This window comes from Capsella rubella, unplaced genomic scaffold, assembly GCF_000375325.1.
Source record: "Capsella rubella cultivar Monte Gargano unplaced genomic scaffold, Caprub1_0 scaffold_3, whole genome shotgun sequence".
NCBI classification, from domain to species: domain Eukaryota; kingdom Viridiplantae; phylum Streptophyta; class Magnoliopsida; order Brassicales; family Brassicaceae; genus Capsella; species Capsella rubella.
This window is the reverse complement of record NW_006238921.1, coordinates 6,783,771-6,804,651: the sequence shown is the minus strand read 5'-3', so window position 1 is coordinate 6,804,651 and position 20,881 is coordinate 6,783,771. Positions and strand designations below refer to the sequence as shown.

Here is a 20,881-nt window from a genome sequence, read left to right as displayed (position 1 = left end):
TTAGTGTAGAATTCGGATATTAAAAAAAAAACAAAAAAAGGTAAAAACGTAGTAATAATTGGACTTGTTTGTTTGTCGTTTTGTTGGTGAAGGACTTAAGTGCTAAGAAAACACATATTAGTGAGGTGAAAAGCTAGCTAGTTTATTTGTTTAAGTACAATACATAACAAAATTTGGATTAGAGTGAATAAGTGTAGAGGAAAAAGACAGAAGATGTAGAGAAAATTGGGGACAAGAAGACAGCCAAAATAAACTTAAGAGATACTACAGCTTACTTATCCACCACAAAAAAGTCCTCTGATACTATCTATACGTCTAGATTCCCTTGTCATGCTTTATAAACAATTCTTCAAAATTTAAACCCTAGCTACTCTAGTTGATTGGTAATTAATTAGTCTCTACTTGACAATAATTGGGAGTTAAAACGCTAATTTGATAGAATAAACAAAACAATTGAAAGGATCTTGAATCTAAAAACGAAATATACGGCAATTGCACTCTCAAGGAACATCATGGATTTTGCAATATCCGTAGAGAACGTTTTCGTACAAAACTCTTATTATGTTCGCTTATACAATTATATGGAATCATGCAGACACAGTATAAAAAAAGGGCCACGCGTCAAAGCCCTAGATGGAGAAAGCCCCCATTAGGACTGGAAGTGATAGCACGTGAGTTGAGGGGTCACAACAACAAGACAAAAGTTAGCAGAGAGGCAGAGAGTTTTAGTCAAAACCCCTAAAATCTGAATCCAGAAAGATAGATTTTCACACTGAATTGTTTTCTCAGTTATGATCAGTTTGAACATTTTTACAGCTCAGCCTCACATGGCACTTTTGGTGCCACAGTGTTTTTGTCTGCTCTTTTCGCTTCTTCTGTTTGTTGTCTATAACACAAAATGTATTGTTAAGATAGTATTTACCTAAACCTATGCTTATTATTAGCCTTTCTTTATTCCAAGAGAAATAGAATTACTATATTTTTTTCTTTTGTGGTGTTCTCTTCACTATCTCCCATCTTTAGAAGGTAGTTTTTGTAATTTCAAATCTTCCTTTGATTCTATACAAAGAAATGTCTCACTCAACAAATTACTTGCGCATTAGCTTAGCGGTATATCAAAATTTAATTAATGACATTAAAGGGAAACGATGCGGACAAGGTGCGCTTATGTCGGTTAATTGAGTGTCACACTTAAACCGAAATCGAACTAAATGAATCTAAGAGACGACAACAGAAGAGTTCATAAAAATGCAAATGCAGTGAATCTAATCATCTACTTAGCTTATGTATGAACGACGACAGATCTACAAATGTTATTCTTTCAATACCACATTGAATTCGAAACACAAAATACTAATAATGATGCCAATTTTTATATTTACATAATTTCTTTTATTTATAGTAGTATTGTTCACCCGTATTAATCCATTGTCTAGATATCAGTGCAAAACTATAGTTTCTTTACACTAAATTGGTCGCTTTAGAATACAAGAGATATGTATAGTAGTATTACTATTATCTAAACCATTAAATCTAATATACTGACTGAAGCAATATATAACTGCTTTAGCAGATTAAATAAATTTAGTCACTGACTGTCAAAATCAGCTTTATACCGTAATTATTATTACTAATTAGAAAATGAAAAGCAATAATTAACTGGTTTGTGCTAAAAAAAAAAAGAAAAAAAATGGTTTGAACGGTTGGATGCTACTTTCTCACTATTTTGTTCAATACTACTCTCCCACTATTAAGAAGTTTTATTTTATTTAACAAATTTCAGAAGTTAAGACGAAGTCTTAATTCAAGACGTTGGCTATGTACTGTTAAAGAGATTAAAACCAAATACTAACGATGGTCTTCTATTTTAGAAAAATTATTTTTAAGACTATGATCCAAATTTGTAGAAGTAATTATGATTTCCTTAATTTAAGCCATATACTTAAACATATAATATTTACGGCGCATTAATGCTTCAATCAAATATACATATATGCTTATAAACAAATGTCAAAGCTAATTGACTTCTTTTTTAAGCACAAAGAAGAGTTAAAACTATAAACTAAGAAACTCAAATTCATTGAATCGGTATTAGCCAGTATAAATCTATATGTAAATTATAATATGCATTAAGAAAATTAAGAAAAAAAAAATCATTTATAAAAAATTAGTTGAAGAATAAAAGATGAAATCCACATGGAAGTCCACCAATCTCATATCTTCTATAAAAGGCAAAACATGTGGCTGCATGAAGCTCCCAAAAGATTAGCACAAGGGAAGAAAGAAAACACACAAACTTACTGAGCTCTAAAGTGTCCAAAGGTGTAAAGAGAGAAAGAGAAGAGAGATGGCTAATGCTGTAGAACAATCCTCATTGTATTCTTCATCCTTTGTAGACGCAAGAATCTCGTTTTCCAATGATTTTGCAGACAGTAGTCAAGAAACAATACCAAGAGCACATGACCAGGTGAAATACAAGGAAGCTCCTGTTTCGTCTGATTTCAAATTCAATGTCGAAAACTTTGGTTTCACTACTTCTGCGGCTGATGAGATCTTCTTCGGTGGAGTTCTGTTGCCACTAGAGAAAGCTACTCAGAGGAAAGTGACGACAACGACGACACTTAGAGAGGAACTAAGTGCTCAAGATTCTGACCGAACCAACTCAAAGGCATCACGTAGTTGGTGGAAGTTAGGTCTTAACAAGTCCAAGAAAATACATTCCAACAACATCAACTTCCATCTCCCCAACAGATCTCAAGTAACATATTTATTTATTTATTGGTTAATTAATGGAAACACATGTTGCTTTGATGATTTCTAAGTTCTAACATATATATATAAAAGATTAAGTAAAAAAATGTTAAATACTTATATATATTGTATATGATTTGATTTTGCAGAATTGTCTTGCAAGTATATTGGAATCTGATGACTGAAAGATCGGGGGAAAAACAATTCAAGCTAACTATGGCGACGAACTAGATATTAATATGTAATACTACTGATAAAAATAAAAATAAATTATAATCTTCCATTTTTTATTGTTTTCTTTTTCTTGTTATTCTTGGAGTTCTCTCTATCTTTTACGTAGTTTTTTTTTATTGTTATTATTGTGTATGACCATTATGATCATCGTTAGCTATATTATAATTTCCATTGGTTTAGTATCTAATTACGCTCTTGTTAACACCTAACTGATTAGCAGTAGCAGTATGTCCTAATATAGTCGCCGACCGATAAATCAGGGTGATAGATTACATGTCTTAACCCAGCTTATCCTTTTAAAAGAAGACTTACATGAAACTTCCTTTATTATTAATAATCCACCTAATTAGATAATAAAATCATAATTCCAGCAAAAATCTGTGCCCCTGCAAATTAAAATCTAGCTACTACTTTGATGCCAGACAACAGTAAATATGGCACTGTTTTCATTGGCCATGTTTCCAACATAATCCTTCAGACGCCTGATTAGTCTCAAAGTCGCACTCTGATTTTTTAGTATCTTCTAAGAAATATACCAAAAAAGAAGACACTGACTGATGATATATCAAAAACAACTCTATAAACAGAACACACACTGTACAATTTCACTCATTTGGTAAATTTACAATGGATCAAGAAGATTGGCGAAATTGTTTTATGTACAGAGACAAACTGAAATGATTTTTTTATATCTAATGTTTTGAAGGCTTTTTTTATTCTATACCAAAATTTTTATCCCATCTTTCTTTTCTTTTTTTTTGATGGGCAAAAGAATGGTTCTGCACTTTACTCTATTCAAACCTATATACCTGCAAGAAAATGAAACATGTTGATACTATAAGCGCTACCATATACAAGGAGCAAGCTTATATATAAACCACCCTAACAGGTAAACATAGATCTCAACAAATTTTGTAGAGACTTACATGCTATATGTAAAAAGGACCTCACACCAACATGGACAATCTGTAGCAAACAGAACACAGCGTATCAAGTGGTTAAAACCAGGTTTGTTTCTCAGACTGCTAGATGAATATCCGCAATTGCAATAACCAATCTGAGAAAATGTAAGAGTATTAGACTGACCAGAAAATTTACCTGGGTTTATCGGTGTTGGTCCTGCTTCCTTTGTTTATCGGGGCCTAAGTACTTTTCCATTGATTCCTTTTTATGTTCAGGATCAAGACTGAAAGGAGAAAGAATCCACATGAGTCTTGACTACTTTGCAAATAACAGATTTTTCCTGCCGTATCTCCAAAACTTTTAAAATGAACTGACCTATTTCTAATGCCAACAAGAGCACTATGTACTGCTCTAGCACAAGCTGAAGCAGGTGCTATAGCAGCTGTTGGAACTCCCTGAACAACTGTTGCAAAAGCTGACCCAGCTCCATCTCCACGTTGATACTTCTTCAAAGGTGTGCGGACTAATGCAGAAGCTGTCTTTCCTATTCCATCACCAATGTTCTCACATGCCTATAAAACCGCAGCAATGTAAATATATGATGCAGGAGCAGAAATGCAGGATATGTATTGCTTTTACACTCACCTTAAGCATGCCTTGCTTAGCATTTCTAGGCTGATTATGCCTAACATTCGTCTTCGTTTTGCCTTGGGGTTGTGCCAATGATGGTGCACTTGCAAATATATATTCTGCTCTCAATAAAATATCATGAGCCCCAGCTGCCAAGTGAACACCAAGTCCAACAGCTTCCAGTGAGATGCTTCTGAGAAACGTTATAGTACCTGAAAACAGTTACAGCTCCATAATGCGTACTATAGAATATAACTAATTATAAACTCCTGGCCAAACCAAGTACAGGTTGCTGAGCATATTTATTTCACGAATGGATAGTATCAGAAACATGATCATGACTTGACAATGTTGATGTGTAATAATTTGGCGAAAGCAGAAGATGCTATGCATCTTGCTTATGAGAGGCAATTCTAGTATCAACTTTATTAGAAGTCTTATATATAAGGGTTCCCTAATCATGGTCAGAAGGCTACCAGCTACTGTCGCTAACCCTTTTTCTAGAGGAATGAGGGTCTAGAAAATACATTAACACCAAAAGAAATTTTTCTGAACAGCTTCAGTTTTGTAAGTGGCTTTAACAGTTGTAATATCATATATGATGCGAACAATTCCTTGTCAGTGCACTATAAGTAACTTAGTTTCTGATATCAGGAAGAAAAGGAAAATAATAGTGAAAATTGAGCACTCAGCATTTTGGGTTTTCAAGTCTTACCTCTTTGAACTCCCTTCACTAGCCTTCGATCTTTCCTGTAACTTTCGACAGGTGATGAGACCAGCTTTGCAGCAGCAGCATAAAGAGCAGCAAGTGATCTTACTGTGGGAATCCCCTTTAACAGTTGATGAATCTAAAGATGCAATTACAGAACATTAAAAAGCTTGTCAGTAAACCCAAAAAATGGATGATTACTAATGTGCACAAGACAGCAGGCTATGTCAAACAAACCTGATTCTGAGATACATCTTCCAACCATTCTCCCAGTATAGTCTCACATACATTTCCCCAGCCATAGATTCCAGCAGCATGCACATGTTTGAGCTGTAATTCAATCCCCTGCATTTGTTCTTCTGCGATGAGCAAACAATGCTGAAAAAAACTTGAAGACGCAGGTTGGAGATTTTTGTTTCTTACCTTCCATGGAACAAGGTTCACAAGCTCTGCGTATTTCCCTCCGGTTAGCGCTGCTATATCAACATGATGGGGACTGTAATCAACTCGAACACTAACAGGCCATATGTCGAATTTCTGCAAAATGAATTTGATTAGTCAGATGATTTTAATAATCATACATAGCATACTTCCTTAAAACTTCTAATTACAAGAACACCAAGGTTTATAACATCAGCTGAGTGATATCATATTATAGTGTAATGTGTGTGTGTGTGTGTGTAAATACATCAAAACATGCTCTCATGCCAATCAACATGATTAGCATCACATTCATCAGAGCATGAAATTTCGCCCTATCATTAGACATAATTATACAATCCTAGGTGGGTAACACATGAAAGTTTCTCCTCCGTCATCATACTAGCTTATAGGTAGAAGGAATCTTTATTAACCTGGAAATATGGAAGAAGTGCTTCTTCTATGATATTATGTCCTTTAACAGAAACCGACAACGTTGAACCGCCCGAGTCTCCAATTGAGACGGCAGACTTTTCTAGGCTGTTAGCTCCAAAGAAGCTGATGAGAAAATCCAGTTGACTTTGATGAAGATGTAAGAGTATAGGGAGTAAAGCGACCCGTAACCTGGGAGGAAGCAGTTCATGAGGAAAAGGAAAAAACAAGGGTATACAGATAGTGCGCTGATCATTATTTAACCCACTAGCAAGAGGACTATTTACGTTATAATGAAACACCAATATCTATCAAAGGCAAAAAAGATATAAGTAGTAGAGAGAACGTATTTCAAGTTTACTAAAGATACAACTGTAATTTAATTTAGCCTTACAATTTGCCAAATAGGGGACTCTTGTGGAAACTATTCTACTACCTCCATGGAAAAATGAACATAACTATATAGTACTAACGCAATTGCCTTTCTTTCATAGGCATTAAATTTGACAGTGCAGCTGACTATAAAGATAACAAACCTAACTCGGAAAATGTTGATAAAGTTGTTGGGAACAAAATGGTTAAAGTTAGAAAATTTTTTTGTTGAAATACTTTTAACAAATTTTTTTTGTGCATACCAGTAGACTAGTGTTTATCAAAATAATAATTGTGGTCTTCATTCTTAGATATTAGAAGAAAAGTAAGTATGACACTGTAAATATATAGATAGCATACCTATTTTCCTCAAGTGGCGTCTCAGGGTCAGGTCTGACAGCTTTTAATTCCAACTTGAATGCATTTGAAGAGGAATCTCTTGGGTGATCTCGTGAGTTAAAATATCCAAGGACCTATAATTCAACGGCAAGTTAGTTTATCTACACAGGTTATTTCTAATCTAATCAATCTTATGATAATAATAGTGAAAAATCTCAATTACCAATGTCCAAGGTGCAGTGTTGCTTCTATCATAAAGATAAAAATCTTGGACCTTGAGAGAAAATTTAGAGGTACATATTCCGCCAATTGGAAAGATTTCATACAGGAACTGCACCCCAGATAATTCCAGCTCAAGGCTCGAAGTTGTATCCCGACCCTTTGTATGTTTAAAATTTTCACCTTTCTTTCTAGAATCATGCCAATCAGAGCCAGAATAAATTCTCCATTTGAGGTCAATGTTTTTCAGAACTATACGTCCATTAGCAGCTACAGAAGAGTAAGACGTCAGGCCACAAGATGAAAAGTCTCCATCAAGAATATGTTCCTCATGATCTTCCTCAGTTGCTTCTGACACATGGTCTTCTAAAATTCTTACGGACGTGTCATCATACCACCCAGAATTTCCTCTCCTCAAATCAGTCTCAGGAAACAATTCTCTCCCTGATGAATCCCCTTCTTTAGGTACATCTGACAATGGACGGAGCTCAGACAAACAATAGTTTTCAATTATTTCAGGCAGGCTCTCTCTTTCTAGAAAAATTTGACTACTTTCTGAATCTATTCTAGATGACGACCCACAAAAACTGTGATTAGAAGGTAATTTCTCAGGTACCCAATTATAGGCCTGCCCATGAGAGATTCCATGAGGTGACATATAATTGTTCTGACATTCCATGGAGTCAGACTGACATGTAGAATTGACATCAAATTGGAATGCATCTTCATTTATTTCGTCCATCAAACCAATGGCCCCAGTTTCATTTTCTGACTCTAATCTGAAATTTTTCATTTCTCCACTTGAATCAGAGCTACTGAGTCTATCGCTGATCTCAAAATCATTCCTAGCATTTGCCTGCTGAATGCTATCCCATCGAGTCTGCAGGTGCACAGCTGATTCCTCCAAATCAGGAGCAAGTAACTGTTGGAGCTGGGTGGCCAAGCGAATCAAACCAGAAGTTGTGTCACTGCAAGTTTCAATTAATAAGTGAGTTTTTGAACACTCTAACTCCCAAAGAAGGCCATGTTCAGAGTGAGTCTTTAGAGTTGCTTCAATTAGAGCCACATTAGCAACTTTAACATAGCCAGTCTCATGAAGATGCTCTGAACTGTACACTCCATCAAGTTTGCTAAGGTCCAAATCCACAGACAGAAGAAGCCCAAGATCTTGAATCCTGATTCTATAATCATTGCTTAAGGAATCAACCAGACTTGTCTTCGAGAGGCTAAAAGAAGATGCTGCTAGCAGACAGGCAACCCATGGATCACTTGCTTGATGTAAATGATCTGTATTCTCAAGGTGGGGCTCATAGCTTAGACCAACATCAACTAAATTCAGAATAAACGAGGAGCCGCTAGATGAGCTGGAGTTTCTCTCTTTAGAATTTGTTTCAACTTCAAAAGTGAAAAAAGAACTAGCTACTTCTATCCAATCCAGGCGTCCTCCTATGGCAGAGATCGTACAGCCCCTGGCAGATACTGCTAAATAATCGTGACTAATTCCTGGTTCTTGTAAATGCAGAATATCTAAGCCAGCAAATCTTGACGACAAAGCGTTTGAACCTCCTCCATTACCGCGCTTGATTGCAGAGTTATTACATGAGAGTAAGAGAAACTCCTGATCAGGTAGACCTGTAACAGAACCCCATAATGTACCTTCCCCATGGGCTAACCAAAAGAAATCAGCACCAGAGATACTACCGAGATTTGAGACAGACATAAGATTTACTTTCTGAACCCTTAGGTTGAGCTGAATCCATGATCCAGGAAGCTCAATCTGAAGCTGATTTTTAATGTCCGTTCGTGGTTCTGGCCTAACCAAGATGTCAATAGAATCACATTCAACAACAAGAGACGTTTGACACACAACAGGTTCCTCTGTTTTCTCAGCTGTATTGGCTGCCATACGTGATAGCCAATTTTTTGCCTCTTCTACGAGATTACAGAATTTGCTGTATTGCCAACTATCTAAACGGATAGCAAGTGGAAGCAAATGAACAAAAAGGCAGAATGAAGAAGCCAACATTATTTCTTTCCTGGTTTGAGAGTAGATGTCTTCTTGATCTTTGGCCGTAGCAACAGCAGCAAACTCAAGGCCGTTCCCCCCAGATTTACCTGTCTGAATAGATTCTTCCTGCGTAGCCAACATCTTAGCTCTCTCTACTAACCAAGGACTACCAATAGGTCGATCTTGCCAAAATATACCAATGGTTGAAAGTTGGTGCCTAGTTCTATTGTTGGTATGTAAAATATTATATGCAGAGAATTCACCCGGCCTATGGCATGAATTTTGTTCAGAATCTTTACGGTCAGACGTGACCAAATAGATGCTAGCATCACCAACATTGAAGCATATAGAGCGAGTAGCCGATGTAAAATACATTTCTCCTGGACTTTCTTCTTTACGCCTTTCCTTGTCAGATGGCAGAGAGGAAGATAAGTCGACGACAATAAATTGCTCACCAAGCGAGTTACATAACCTTTCTGAATTACTCTCAAAAGGGAAACACAGAATAACTCGAGCATTCCAGATTGACACACTACCTCGCAAATTATCTGATTTAGAAGAGGATGCCACCTGAATCCTTTCATGACTAGTTATGGGGATAGATTCTGATATATTGCTGAAAAGATTTACCAACATTTCTACTGAATTAAGGTTCAACCAGAATGTGGTAGGTGGTAAACTCAACGAGAATGAGTTTGATACTCTATGGCTGGATTTGGATGATTGGAAACTGACAATAAACTGAAATCCACTGCCTCCTGCAGCCATAACCAACAATGTCTTGACTGCAACACCCTTGTTACGAAAGAGGAATCCATCAGAAACTATCTCGAGTAAGCTTTCGGAGTCAGCATGCCTATCAGACGAGGCAAAGGGAGGAAGACTAGTCTGAACCTTGGCTTGTAAATCCTTAATCAAACGAGTCTGATATTCAGCATTAGCAGTGTCAACAACATTTCCAGCTTGAATATAATCGGCGATCTCCATGCTTTTCACTTTTCCTTCTAGCCTCATATCATGAGGGCATACCTGTTGACCTTATTGAATGTTTTAAGTAACTCGGTGGTTGATACTAGTGAGGGGAGGAAACACAAGTCATCAAAGCAATTACCTGAAAAGAGACAGAAATATCTCTGAGTTCTGCACCCAAGTAGTGAATCCGCATGGAAACATCCTTCCAATTGTCTTCATCTTGGAAAAATAATACCACCGAAACTCCAGCAAAGGATACTTTACAACTTGTTTCAACATGTTGTTCTGCATATTCATGAGAATAGCATAGATAGTTTAATACTATAACGACTTACACTGCTTGGCATCACTAGCTAATGGATTGATTTAAGCACAAAGCTTGATGGTATATAGGGTATCAGTAATAGAAAAAAACAAGAAATAACCTAAGATTACAAAAAAAGATTATCACCGGTATAATAAAGCTTGCATAGATTTGGTGACAATAAGTACCAATACGCTCAATGCACAATTTAAAAAAAAATCAAGAAAATATTCTTACCAGAAGGAAGAAGCAAAGATCCAGAAGCGAGGCTAGATGCAGCATTGATTGCTGTGAAGACAGAAGATGTCCAATTCCACATTCCTTGGCTTCCAAAAGCTGATTGGTAACTCCTCATTGCATCAAAACATTCAAAAAACTGGTCCACACTGTAGGAAACAAGAAGATATTAACACATATACGACAATTCAATTTAAAAAACCTAAAGGTAAAGTCATATCCAGATTGTGATGAAAGAGGAAAATCATGTCAAGCAAGAAAATAAAATATCTTTGAAAGACGTGTGAAAACGAAATATTATGCTAGAGACATCCTTTATTTATTTTTTTGAACAAACAGAGACATCCTTTATACCTTGCCCCGATATCTACTTCTCCATCCACTTCTTTCTTGCTGAACGAAGATGGAAACCAATCCGGTATAAACTGTAATTCAGGTGTAGTATCAGGCTCTAATTCTTGGCCACCTGACAAGGATAATGTAGCTGGAGGCATTACTATTACATTAGTAGGTATTGTAAGTGAATCAGTCGCTGAATCAGAATGAGGAACTGAGGGGCAACAGTTTGATCCAAAACTCGTGAAAGTCTTCCACAATTGTAAGAACCATCTAATTGTAGATGGTTGAATTCGTACTTCAACAGGATCAATACAAATATCAGCATCCACCTTGCGAATGTCTAAAGAACCATTCTTCCAGGGTATACTAAAATTCAAATTCCCTGAAAAGCCACCTCCTTCGCCTGTCATGATTAAAGTGACACCACTTGATGATTTTTTACCACAAGTTTTGTCGTCATCATCATCATCATGCATATTTAAAAGCTCTACAACAGCTCCTTGAAACTTCACACAGTTTGCAAGTCGATTAATACCGAGTATATTGTCATGAGAAACTTCATCAGCCGAAACATGATCCTCTGAAATTCCACAGTCTATTTCTGTCATTCTAAGTACCAGTGTTGGCCTAGGACCAGCTTCATTCCGATCTGTGCCAAAATCGGGATCAAATGCTATTATCAGATTCTTAATTTTGGCATGAAAACTTGTAAGAAACCATTTCACTATCTTTGCAACCGTCTTAACGCCTTCATGTACATCGATAGACGCAGATTTGGCAGCGTTCACCAACATCTCATTGTCATGTTTTCCTAATTCGAGACGAACATTATGAGAATCTTCTCGGGTAGAGGCAGAGGTGGTGGCTTCATTTGAAGATGATGCATTACTTTCCAAACGTGGTGCGAGAACAAGCTCAAGCTCATCAACCTCAACTTGACAACCATTGGTCTCCCAACGAATTTTAACTAACAAAGATCCAATCGAACCTTCCTTTATGAGCAGCGGAGCATCAAACTAATTTCAAAGAAATAAGATGATATGGGGATGGGACTGTCAGAATCAAAGTAGGCATAAAAAAAAACATTGAATTTACTTTTAAAAACATGGATTTGAAACAAAATTGAAAGCTTTGGCCTCCATAGATGAACCTCTATATTCAAGGACCTTCCTGAGGATTACAAAATTACCTATCACAAACCAAAATAACGGAGCTACCACCCTATGTATTCGTTCAAAACAGTACTTTTGCAATCATCAACAGAGAAGGACCTCTAGTTCATCAGGAATTAGACCACTACCAATGAACTAAAGCTCCCTGGATTGAACTGATAGAGAAGTTCAGAGCAACAACTAAAACACACTTTCAGAACCAAAACAACTAACACAGTTGGCCCCAAGAGTTCCTATAATATAAAAAGAAGAAGAGAGGAGAGAAGAGGCAAAAACCTTGTCATTCAAATAGTCAACGTTGATAGCAAGATCGCAGAGCTGAATTGTGCCATCACGAAGCTGAATATCGAGCTGATCAAGGTCGATGTCACCAAGTATGAGTTTACCCAATTTCTTCTTCAACAAGAATTTGACAACCCTCTTCACCGCCCACCTCGAAAAAACTTGCTCCGCGGATTTAGCAATGTTGTTCCACGTAAACACCATCTTCTTTTGTTCCCCTGCGCCTTTAATTTGGGATTTGATTGGGAATTTTAGGGTTTGTGAGGGGATGGTGACATGAAGTTGTCCTCTGTGATTGCGGAGGAGAGAATAAGAGAAGGAAGCAACAAGTTTTTTTTGAGTATTAAAGAGACTTTCGTCGTCTCTATCTACGGTTTTTGCTTTTCCGTGTTGTGGAATCAGTTTCGTCTCTTCTCTCCCTATCTCTTTCTCGTTTTTTTTTTTCTAATAACCGTACCGGTTTGTGTTGGCGGTGGTACATCATCATTCATCAGTGATAAATTGATGATACATAAACCCGGTTCTCAATCTTACTTTGTTTTTTAATTACCAACAAATCTCGTTAGGTTATCCTGATTATAGAAAACATTTTCCAAATCCGATTATATATCTATTTTAAATATTCCGATTTTCCTGATCGAATTAGAACAATTTTTATATCAAATCTTGTGGATAATAATAGTTATAAACTTATGTACAATGTCGATATGTTTAATATTTTGGTTATAATTATTTTTAGATTTTTGAAAAGTATGTTGGATTTAAGAAGTATGTTGGATTTAAGAAGGAACTTTCTAGTATATTTTTAATCCATTCAATTATATTTTGGTTTCTTATAAAGACTATTTTTTGTTTATATATTAATACCTATATAGTATATGGGAGATATATGATTTTATTATGTATTTAATTGTTTTGAAAGGATAAGTTGTAATTAGTTTGTTTTGGTCTCACAAAAGTGGAGTTCTGTTTGAGTTTATTTGTTAATCTACCAATTTAGATAATTATAAAAGTCAGTTCGGTTTGAAATCTATAGATATCAATATGGTTAAGTCCATTTGTTTTCGGTTCGGTGCGACTTCACTTTCAATACTCTTCTTCAAGTTTTGATTTCTCTTTCCTTATCCAAATCATAAATTATATAATATCTATCATATCAAATCAACGTAGCTAGTTACCAAAATAATATCAGCCGTAACGTTCCATGTTTGTCTCCATTACATGACACCAACAAAATAAAATAAAATAAACATGTTTGTCTCCATTACAAAACCTTGTTAGTTTCAGTTCTTTTCCTACTCCTTCCATTGAGTTCACAATCCAACCTTCAAACTCTACTTTCTTCCTGCATAAATCAATCACAACATAGTTTTATCTAATCAATATTATCAAGTTAATTATTAAGAGTTAACATGAGATTCGAGACACTATTACCTCCTCTTTTCCTTTTACCACTGCTTCTCAACTGTCTAGCTTCTGAAACATGCTCCTTTTCTTTCTTGTTTATATCAATATCATCCTCTTCATCTTCTTCATTCACATCCGAATCATTGTTTCCATCATCATTTACCCTGATGATATACACCTGAACAAGCAATATGTTTCAAAATTCATGCTAAAAGTGTCTACTAGCCTATGTTTCAACAAATCAAGGTAATTAAAGACACCGTTTACCTTGAACGTTGTTGGGGTGATAAGGTGAAACACGACAGCATCACCATCGACTAACTGATGATCAATGGAGAAACCTCTCCAGCCTCCGCTAAGACCGTTCTTCTCAACGAGGTATTTCGCCACAAATTCCTCATCTTCCTCGTCAACCAAAGTCATCCATTCATCACGTTTTGGTAGATGTGTCTTGCAAAAACGAAGCGGCAAGCCCTGTGTTTACGATAACAGATAAAAGACTTACTATTGGGGGATAAGTTTCAGACAGTCTTTGATACATTTAACATTCAAGTTTCTTCACCTACCAACCAAAAACCTCCAGTCACGTGTGATTGAAGCATTGGTTTGACAAAGCTTGGGAATTCTGGATCTAAGCTTGACTGGAGCTTCTCAGCCCTGTCGACTGCATACACTCGTGCCTCGTCCGAAGCATATACCCTGTTCAGCAGATCTCTTCTTTGATAGCTCCTGCAAAGCCAAACAAAAATAACGTATATTGAAAAGTTATAAAACTTACATCAAAGTTATGTTGGATATATATATAGAGTGTGGTGCATTGGTCAACCTTCTTGGCCTCTCCAGTGGTTCTAGTCCAAACTGCGAATAAGGATCACAATAGCTTTGATAAATGAGAACAGAGAAACAACTCAAGCAAAGTAGGATTATCTTTCAAGATTTTCTCATTCTCTCAAACTAAAACCACAAGATCTGATGATTCCAAAAACAAACTCATTATCTATCTCAATCCTACTAAGGAAAAATCCACAAAAGATTAAGCATTTACTAATCAAACCCACAAGTTCTTCAAGAAACTCATACAAAGATAATGGTATTGGTAGGCAAAACCTCTTTGTAACTTGGAGGTGGACCCTTGGCACGGCTTGATCTCCTGACCTCCGAGAAATCCACTGGCATACGCATCGTCCTTGTCTTTGACTACATTTCCGTACAAAATGGGTTTCATTTCATTTAATTTAAAAAAAAAAAAAAACAAAAAGAAGAAACAGAAGAAATGAGAAGAGAAGAGAATAGAAAAAGTTACAGGAGAGGGCTTAGGAGAAGAAGAGACGCGAAGAGATTGAGCGAGCTTGTTGAGATTAAGCTCCCCCATCCTCTTCTTGTTCTCTTCCACCCTTTTCAAACGAATCTGCTCATAGCTTAACTCCGATTCCACCATTTTCTTAGGGTTCCGAAACAGAGATGGAGAGAAACGAAGGGGGAGAGAAGAAAAAAAGATCAAAGTGTTTATGACTCTTGAATGCTCTTGAGTGACCGTTGGTTTCTCCTTCACCGCTACTAGTATTCATATTTTTCTACTTCTCCATTTTCACTTTTTGTTTTTAATCATTTTGTCTAATCAATCAAATTGAAAATTTCAAATTATCAACAGTGGAAGATCTGAGTAAGCACTACATCGTGATACGTGAAGTAATAAGAGTATGGGCTTCATTCATTTAAAGACTATCTTCCCCCTCCATAATTAACAATTACTTTCAGATTAATAATTTTAAAAAATATTTTTAAAGAAAACATATGATTTGAGCGGTAACGCTTTTTACATTAGAAAACTGAAAAAGTGTCTGTCTATCCACAAACACATTCAAATCAAATGAACCTACGAAGACAAATCCTTTGGGCTTTGGGTTGCTAAGGAATAAAGAAACAAACCTACGACTTTCCTATACTGTCAACTAAACCAGAACAAAGGTTAAAATGATCCCAGTTGAGGCTACAACTTATAGTTAGATAATGAGCTTTTTTGGGGAGGGGTATTGTCATTTCTGTATTTGAATATCACTTTCGCAGAATTTCCATGATCCATCTTCTTGCTTCTTCAGCGTATAGCGGATCTTGTAAGTGCTACAGGAAATATACAAGACTCGGCATCAGTGAAGACGATAAGAGCTCATCAGTCCAAAAGTAAACCCAAGGCAAAATGTCTTTACCTGTAATATTTTGCGTTTTGGGGCTGCGATTCATCAACTAATTCTGCTGCTTCCTCCAGAAGGGCCTCGATTTCTGCAGTCTCACCGGCGATACCATCTTCGAAAATGTGTGCTCTCAAAATCTCTAGATGCAGCAAAACGAATCTCCAATAACAAGATTTAGCTTTTGCTGTTTCTGCCAACGTTTGCCACTGCAAGTTACATGTTACCCCCAGAAAACAAAATCAGCAAACCCTAAATAAACGTTTGTCACTTGCATGGATACAACAATGTAGAATCTGATCTTGTGCAACTCAAATTTTACCTAGAGGCCAAGGGATATCTTTTTCACCTAAATCAAGATTTGATCTCTGGTCTATATTAAGCACTCTTAAAGCTAAACCAGGGTTCAAAATGCAACCTAATGTTTCTGAAATGGGATACCTAACCAGGGTTTGAACTATTGATTCTACTTAAAAAAATAGAGTAGATGTACCAAAATAGTAACCTGGACAAGCATAGATCCATCAAGGACTTCGGATAGGCTATAAACTTGGTGCGTTGGTCCAAGAGCTTCAGCCTTAATATTTTCCCACTGTCTCACAAGCTCTTCGGCGTCTTCTGTAACCATAGGTCTCTTATGCACTTCTGATGCGGAATGAGACAATGATGTAGCTGATAGACCAGAGCTTTTCAGATACAAGGCATCTGAATGTTCACCATGATTCATCTTTAACATGTTGAAGAGCACTTTGATGTTGCCTACGATACCATTTCTATTCACAGAACCAAGGTTTCTTCTGAAACTCCCAGACGCTGTTTTAGACAGGATAGAATCTGATTCTGAATGCGGCCTTGCAGAAACCCATATAGGCGGACTCTGTAGTCTACCAGGCCTAATGCCTATTAGTTTTAGAGAGAAGAACACAGTGCAACCCAATAAAGCAGCAACAGATACCCTTCCGATCAGACTACTTTGAGTGAGCCAATCATCCCATATTTTATTTTGTTTTACACCAAGGTTCCTCTTAAGTTGGACTGATGGCATACTGGCACCGCTTTCATCAATATTTGTTGCTGATATAACTGGGCTCTGCAATTCTGATGGAGTCAACTGCTCGACAGCTGTATAAAGATGTTGTGACGAATTCACAAACTGCGTATTGGAAAGTGGTCTTTGGTTCGTCTTGTGATTAATGATCAAAGGTGATCCTATTTTCTTGTTCTCTGGATATTTCTTTTCAGCCCGAAAAAAATTGGCCTGCAGAAAGTTGTATATATAAATTATCTTTCTGCTTAATTAGAAAACTGCTACACAGAATGTTCCAGTGAATCTGACTCTTACCAAAGATGGAGAACAACCCCTTGTGTCTGGAAAGTTAGCAAGCACAGACTCCGTTAGCCAAGCTTCCTGGTCAATTTTATTAGGTAGTATGTATAAAGGTCAATGCCAATCTTATTGAAAACAAATCAGCGCTGGAGAAGAGATGAACATACTTGCATAATGCATTACTCAAACAAATATTGAAGATTAAGCGAATGCACAACCAACCAAAAAATGAGGTCAGCGGCGGGCATACACAATGCTGTAAAAGCATATTCTATGACTTTGACTAACATCCACTCAACTATTGGTTTCCTTTTTTTCAATTAGTGCCTATACCACAGCTCAACCTCACTCATATTCCAGTAAAGTTGATAATGTCATTTACATCAATCATAGCAGGGCGAACCACACGTAGAAGAATGATGTTTTCTCTAGTCCTAGCAACAAATGGACACAAATTTTTGGCATAAGTCATAAGGATTACCAATGATGGAGTAGCAGAAGCACTTCTCGACTCCTTCCCCAGGATTGAATTACGGACGGCAGAATCTGAATTTGATTCCAGCTGCTTAAGTTTTTCAAGGGCTTCTGCCTCGGAACCCTGTGCTATCCAACATGTAGGTCCAGTAGCACTTAACTAAATGAACAACGCATGGATCTTTCGAAGCAAATGAACTTGAAGTAAATAAGAAGCAATAGCATTGTTAAAAGGGAAAAAGAATAAAGAAAGCAAGAGGAAAAATACCTGTTTTAAAAGAAATGAGCAAAAAGCTTCCTCAAATTTCAGATCAACACCTTCTGATGTTATGAGACATTCGCATATAATTTTTGCTTTATTAATCTACACAAGCATACTGAATGTTATGCCCTAAAAGCAGATAGAATAGAAACGACATGTACCCCTTGGTTTAAATTTAACAAAAAGAAAGAAAACGAGATATACCGTATCATTTTGCTTGCCTGAAAATCCAACAGCGATATGAGCAAGCAACACCATGTAGAAGCAGCTAAAATCAATTACCACTCTTTGATTGTGGGATTCAAGTGATTTTTTATTTTTCCGTGTTATGGCTAAGTCATCCCATGGAAGAAGATCAACAATCTCTGTAGCCAATAACCTGCTAATTGCCTGACTCAAAAAGCATGGCCAGTCTTGGATTTGACATGAAGCTTCAACACTTAAGCCCTGTCTGAGCAGTTCGCGTAGTGCTGAAATTGCACCTCGTCTCCTCTCTGCATTTTCTGGCGTGCGAGGCAGGCCCAGTAGATCCAATGTGCATGGTGGTGCAAGCTCCTCCAGTGACTCCTCAATCTGAGAATTTCAATTTAAATCTCTTAAAACCCAATATGCTGATAAATTATGCCATTGGAAAATATGAACCTAACATAATTTGATTTACAGTATGGCATGATCTTGCACTTTTCACATAATCACATTCAAGCGGGAACAGAACAAAAGGTAAACACAAAGAAGCTTTATATGTACTGATGCAAGACAATAGAATCTATTACCTGAGTTAACAATGCAAGTTTCCCAAGGGTAACTTTACTCTTCAGAAAACATTGGGCACGAGCAAGAGCTTCAAATCCTAGAGAGACCTTGTTAGCCTCGAAAGCAGCCTTGGCAATTGCACACTTCATGGAAAAAAAAAACATATTAGAGAAACAAGAAGCAGAGATTAGTGAAAGCTGGTCAGTAGTTCCCATTACTAGGTCATTTGATTTTACCTCAGCAAGTGCCATAGATAAGAATATATCATGAATATATGGCTTCGAATCAAGGTTCCTGAGAGCAGCCCGGCCAATATCCAGCACAAGTTTTTCTTGTCCAACCTGAAACATAGTAGCTCACATCAACGCTTTATCTGCTATCTAAATATCCTTTTATCTTAAGATTAAAAGAAAGCTAATACCAAAAAATTAAGATAAATCAAATTTCCCCTTAAGTTTCGTAAGAGAAAAGACAAAATTGCATTTAGAAGACAAACATTCGCAGGGACAAAATCCAGTTACAGCTCAGTAGTAGTACCTCTTGAAGAAGGCATAGAGCACCAGGTAACCATGCCCACGGAATTCTGAGAGGAGATCTAGGAGCAATCTTTTCTTTTAGGTTACCAGCATATTCTGGTTCAAAAAGGAGTTTATCCCTAACATCCATGAGAAGATCCTGCAAATTAGAATCATTAATAACAACGCATCAAGAAAGTGAAGCCACATTCCCTTTCCAAGTCTAGTGCTAAATTGGTCAGATTCTATGGAGCACTTGGAAACAGGATAAAGGTCTGTATAGGTCTTAACCTGGCGAGCTATAGCAGCTTCCATTGTATAACCCTCTTCAGCATCAGCTTTTTTCAAATTTAGAACCGACTTCACAACCTCGTCTTTCTCAGCTTGATCAGAAACTCCAATAAGCTGCAAATTCAATACCATTAACAGTAAAATATATGATCCTGAAATATTTTTTATCAAACAAAAACGCTACGTTTCTTTTTGAGACACTCTTATTGCAGAGATGAACTATTATACAATATAAAATTGCTACGTATTCTGAAACTCGCCAAATCAAAACATCCAACTGTTTCACACACGAGAGACTTAATTCCCAAAAAACGTATCTATCACAACCAAATTTAGAAGGAAAATAAAAAAATACAAGTTCCACTTGCATTTCAGCGAGAAGTAAAGTACCAAATCGCAAGAGATCGTATACACACACAGGGATTCTGACTAAGCCACTGAGAGCATAATACCTGGTAACAGGTAACCGGGATTTCGATTGTGGAGGTAGAGGCAGCGAGGGAAGAAGTACGAGACGGCGCATTGTCCACGACATGGACACCACCACCACCACCCGCAGCGTTCAACCTCCTCCGCCCTTCCCGCTGGAACTGCCGCAAAGATAAACCAGAAGCAACGAATTCACCGGAATCAGAACGCACGACGAGGCAACCTGAGATCTGAAGCTCCGGGCGATCTACGACGAAGCTGGTGCCGCGATTAGAGATTCCGCAAAGCAGACAAGAAGAAGGGAGAACCGGAAATGTGTAAGCCAGTGGCATTGCTCAACAGCTCCAGAAGACGAACCCTAGAAGAAGTAGAGTGAAGCTAGAATCATGGCATACAGTATATGGTGTTTACTGGATTCCTCAGAGGAGAAAATTTCGGGAATTTGGTCTTTGAAGAAGAGCCTTTAACAGCGATTTTGCCTATTTCTGAATGTTGCGTCGTCTGACGATAAGGTAACCCGCTGACCGGAAGAGAGGCTCTGCCAACACAGAACGTGTAGAGTCGTGGTCACGTGACACGTCACGTGGATAATAGAGAAGCTTCTAGTTCTAGTGATCTAATAGAGAAAAATGATCCACTTTGGGCCTTTCACACTCTGTCAGACCTAACCTTGGGCCTTTAACAAACTGGTTTTCTTGAGTAAAAATATTTTGTGTGAGTTGGATTAAAAATTATGAATTTTGTTTAAATTCAATCAATATTATTTATTTACCTGAATTAAATACCCAAAAAAACATGTCCAATGTTACTCGTACACTGTGATGACAAAAAAAAAAAAAAAAATGTTATTCGTACACTGATCATTTTTTTTTTGAGAAAAAAAAAATCAACAAAAGGAGGAAAAATTTAAG

General features: G+C 37.0%; 4 protein-coding genes across 4 annotated transcripts; 1 reads left to right on the top strand and 3 right to left on the bottom strand.

Annotated features, from left to right (window-relative positions):
* The first annotated feature begins 2,278 nt into the window (after positions 1 to 2,278).
* On the top strand, positions 2,279 to 3,046 carry LOC17892755. The gene is made up of 2 exons (XM_006298683.2): positions 2,279 to 2,758; positions 2,901 to 3,046. The coding sequence occupies exons 1-2, from the start codon at positions 2,348 to 2,350 to the stop codon at positions 2,934 to 2,936; spliced, it is 447 nt and encodes a 148-aa protein (XP_006298745.1). The 5' UTR covers positions 2,279 to 2,347; the 3' UTR covers positions 2,937 to 3,046.
* Positions 3,047 to 3,516: 470 nt separating this feature from the next.
* On the bottom strand, positions 3,517 to 12,737 carry LOC17891093 (autophagy-related protein 2). Its single transcript, XM_006296751.2, has 15 exons — positions 12,318 to 12,737; positions 10,885 to 11,885; positions 10,531 to 10,679; positions 10,129 to 10,274; positions 7,014 to 10,046; positions 6,812 to 6,924; positions 6,082 to 6,271; positions 5,651 to 5,764; positions 5,465 to 5,572; positions 5,234 to 5,366; positions 4,534 to 4,730; positions 4,264 to 4,460; positions 4,084 to 4,171; positions 3,912 to 3,951; positions 3,517 to 3,794 (listed from the first exon to the last, which is right to left on the bottom strand). The coding sequence occupies exons 1-13, from the start codon at positions 12,525 to 12,527 to the stop codon at positions 4,090 to 4,092; spliced, it is 5,673 nt and encodes a 1,890-aa protein (XP_006296813.2). The 5' UTR covers positions 12,528 to 12,737; the 3' UTR covers positions 3,517 to 3,794; positions 3,912 to 3,951; positions 4,084 to 4,089.
* A 716-nt stretch (positions 12,738 to 13,453) lies between these two features.
* LOC17890973 (B3 domain-containing protein At3g19184) lies at positions 13,454 to 15,313 on the bottom strand. Its single transcript, XM_006298290.2, has 7 exons — positions 15,034 to 15,313; positions 14,838 to 14,927; positions 14,557 to 14,588; positions 14,297 to 14,459; positions 13,998 to 14,204; positions 13,758 to 13,908; positions 13,454 to 13,668 (listed from the first exon to the last, which is right to left on the bottom strand). Exons 1-7 carry the CDS (start codon positions 15,166 to 15,168, stop codon positions 13,658 to 13,660), a joined length of 789 nt encoding a protein of 262 aa, XP_006298352.1. The 5' UTR covers positions 15,169 to 15,313; the 3' UTR covers positions 13,454 to 13,657.
* Positions 15,314 to 15,471: 158 nt separating this feature from the next.
* Positions 15,472 to 20,473, bottom strand: LOC17893870 (plastid division protein CDP1, chloroplastic). Its single transcript, XM_006296932.2, has 12 exons — positions 19,994 to 20,473; positions 19,542 to 19,655; positions 19,273 to 19,410; positions 18,972 to 19,076; positions 18,756 to 18,878; positions 18,187 to 18,555; positions 17,989 to 18,084; positions 17,728 to 17,844; positions 17,262 to 17,327; positions 16,425 to 17,177; positions 15,938 to 16,128; positions 15,472 to 15,851 (listed from the first exon to the last, which is right to left on the bottom strand). The coding sequence occupies exons 1-12, from the start codon at positions 20,300 to 20,302 to the stop codon at positions 15,767 to 15,769; spliced, it is 2,466 nt and encodes an 821-aa protein (XP_006296994.1). The 5' UTR covers positions 20,303 to 20,473; the 3' UTR covers positions 15,472 to 15,766.
* Between the last annotated feature and the right edge of the window lie 408 nt (positions 20,474 to 20,881).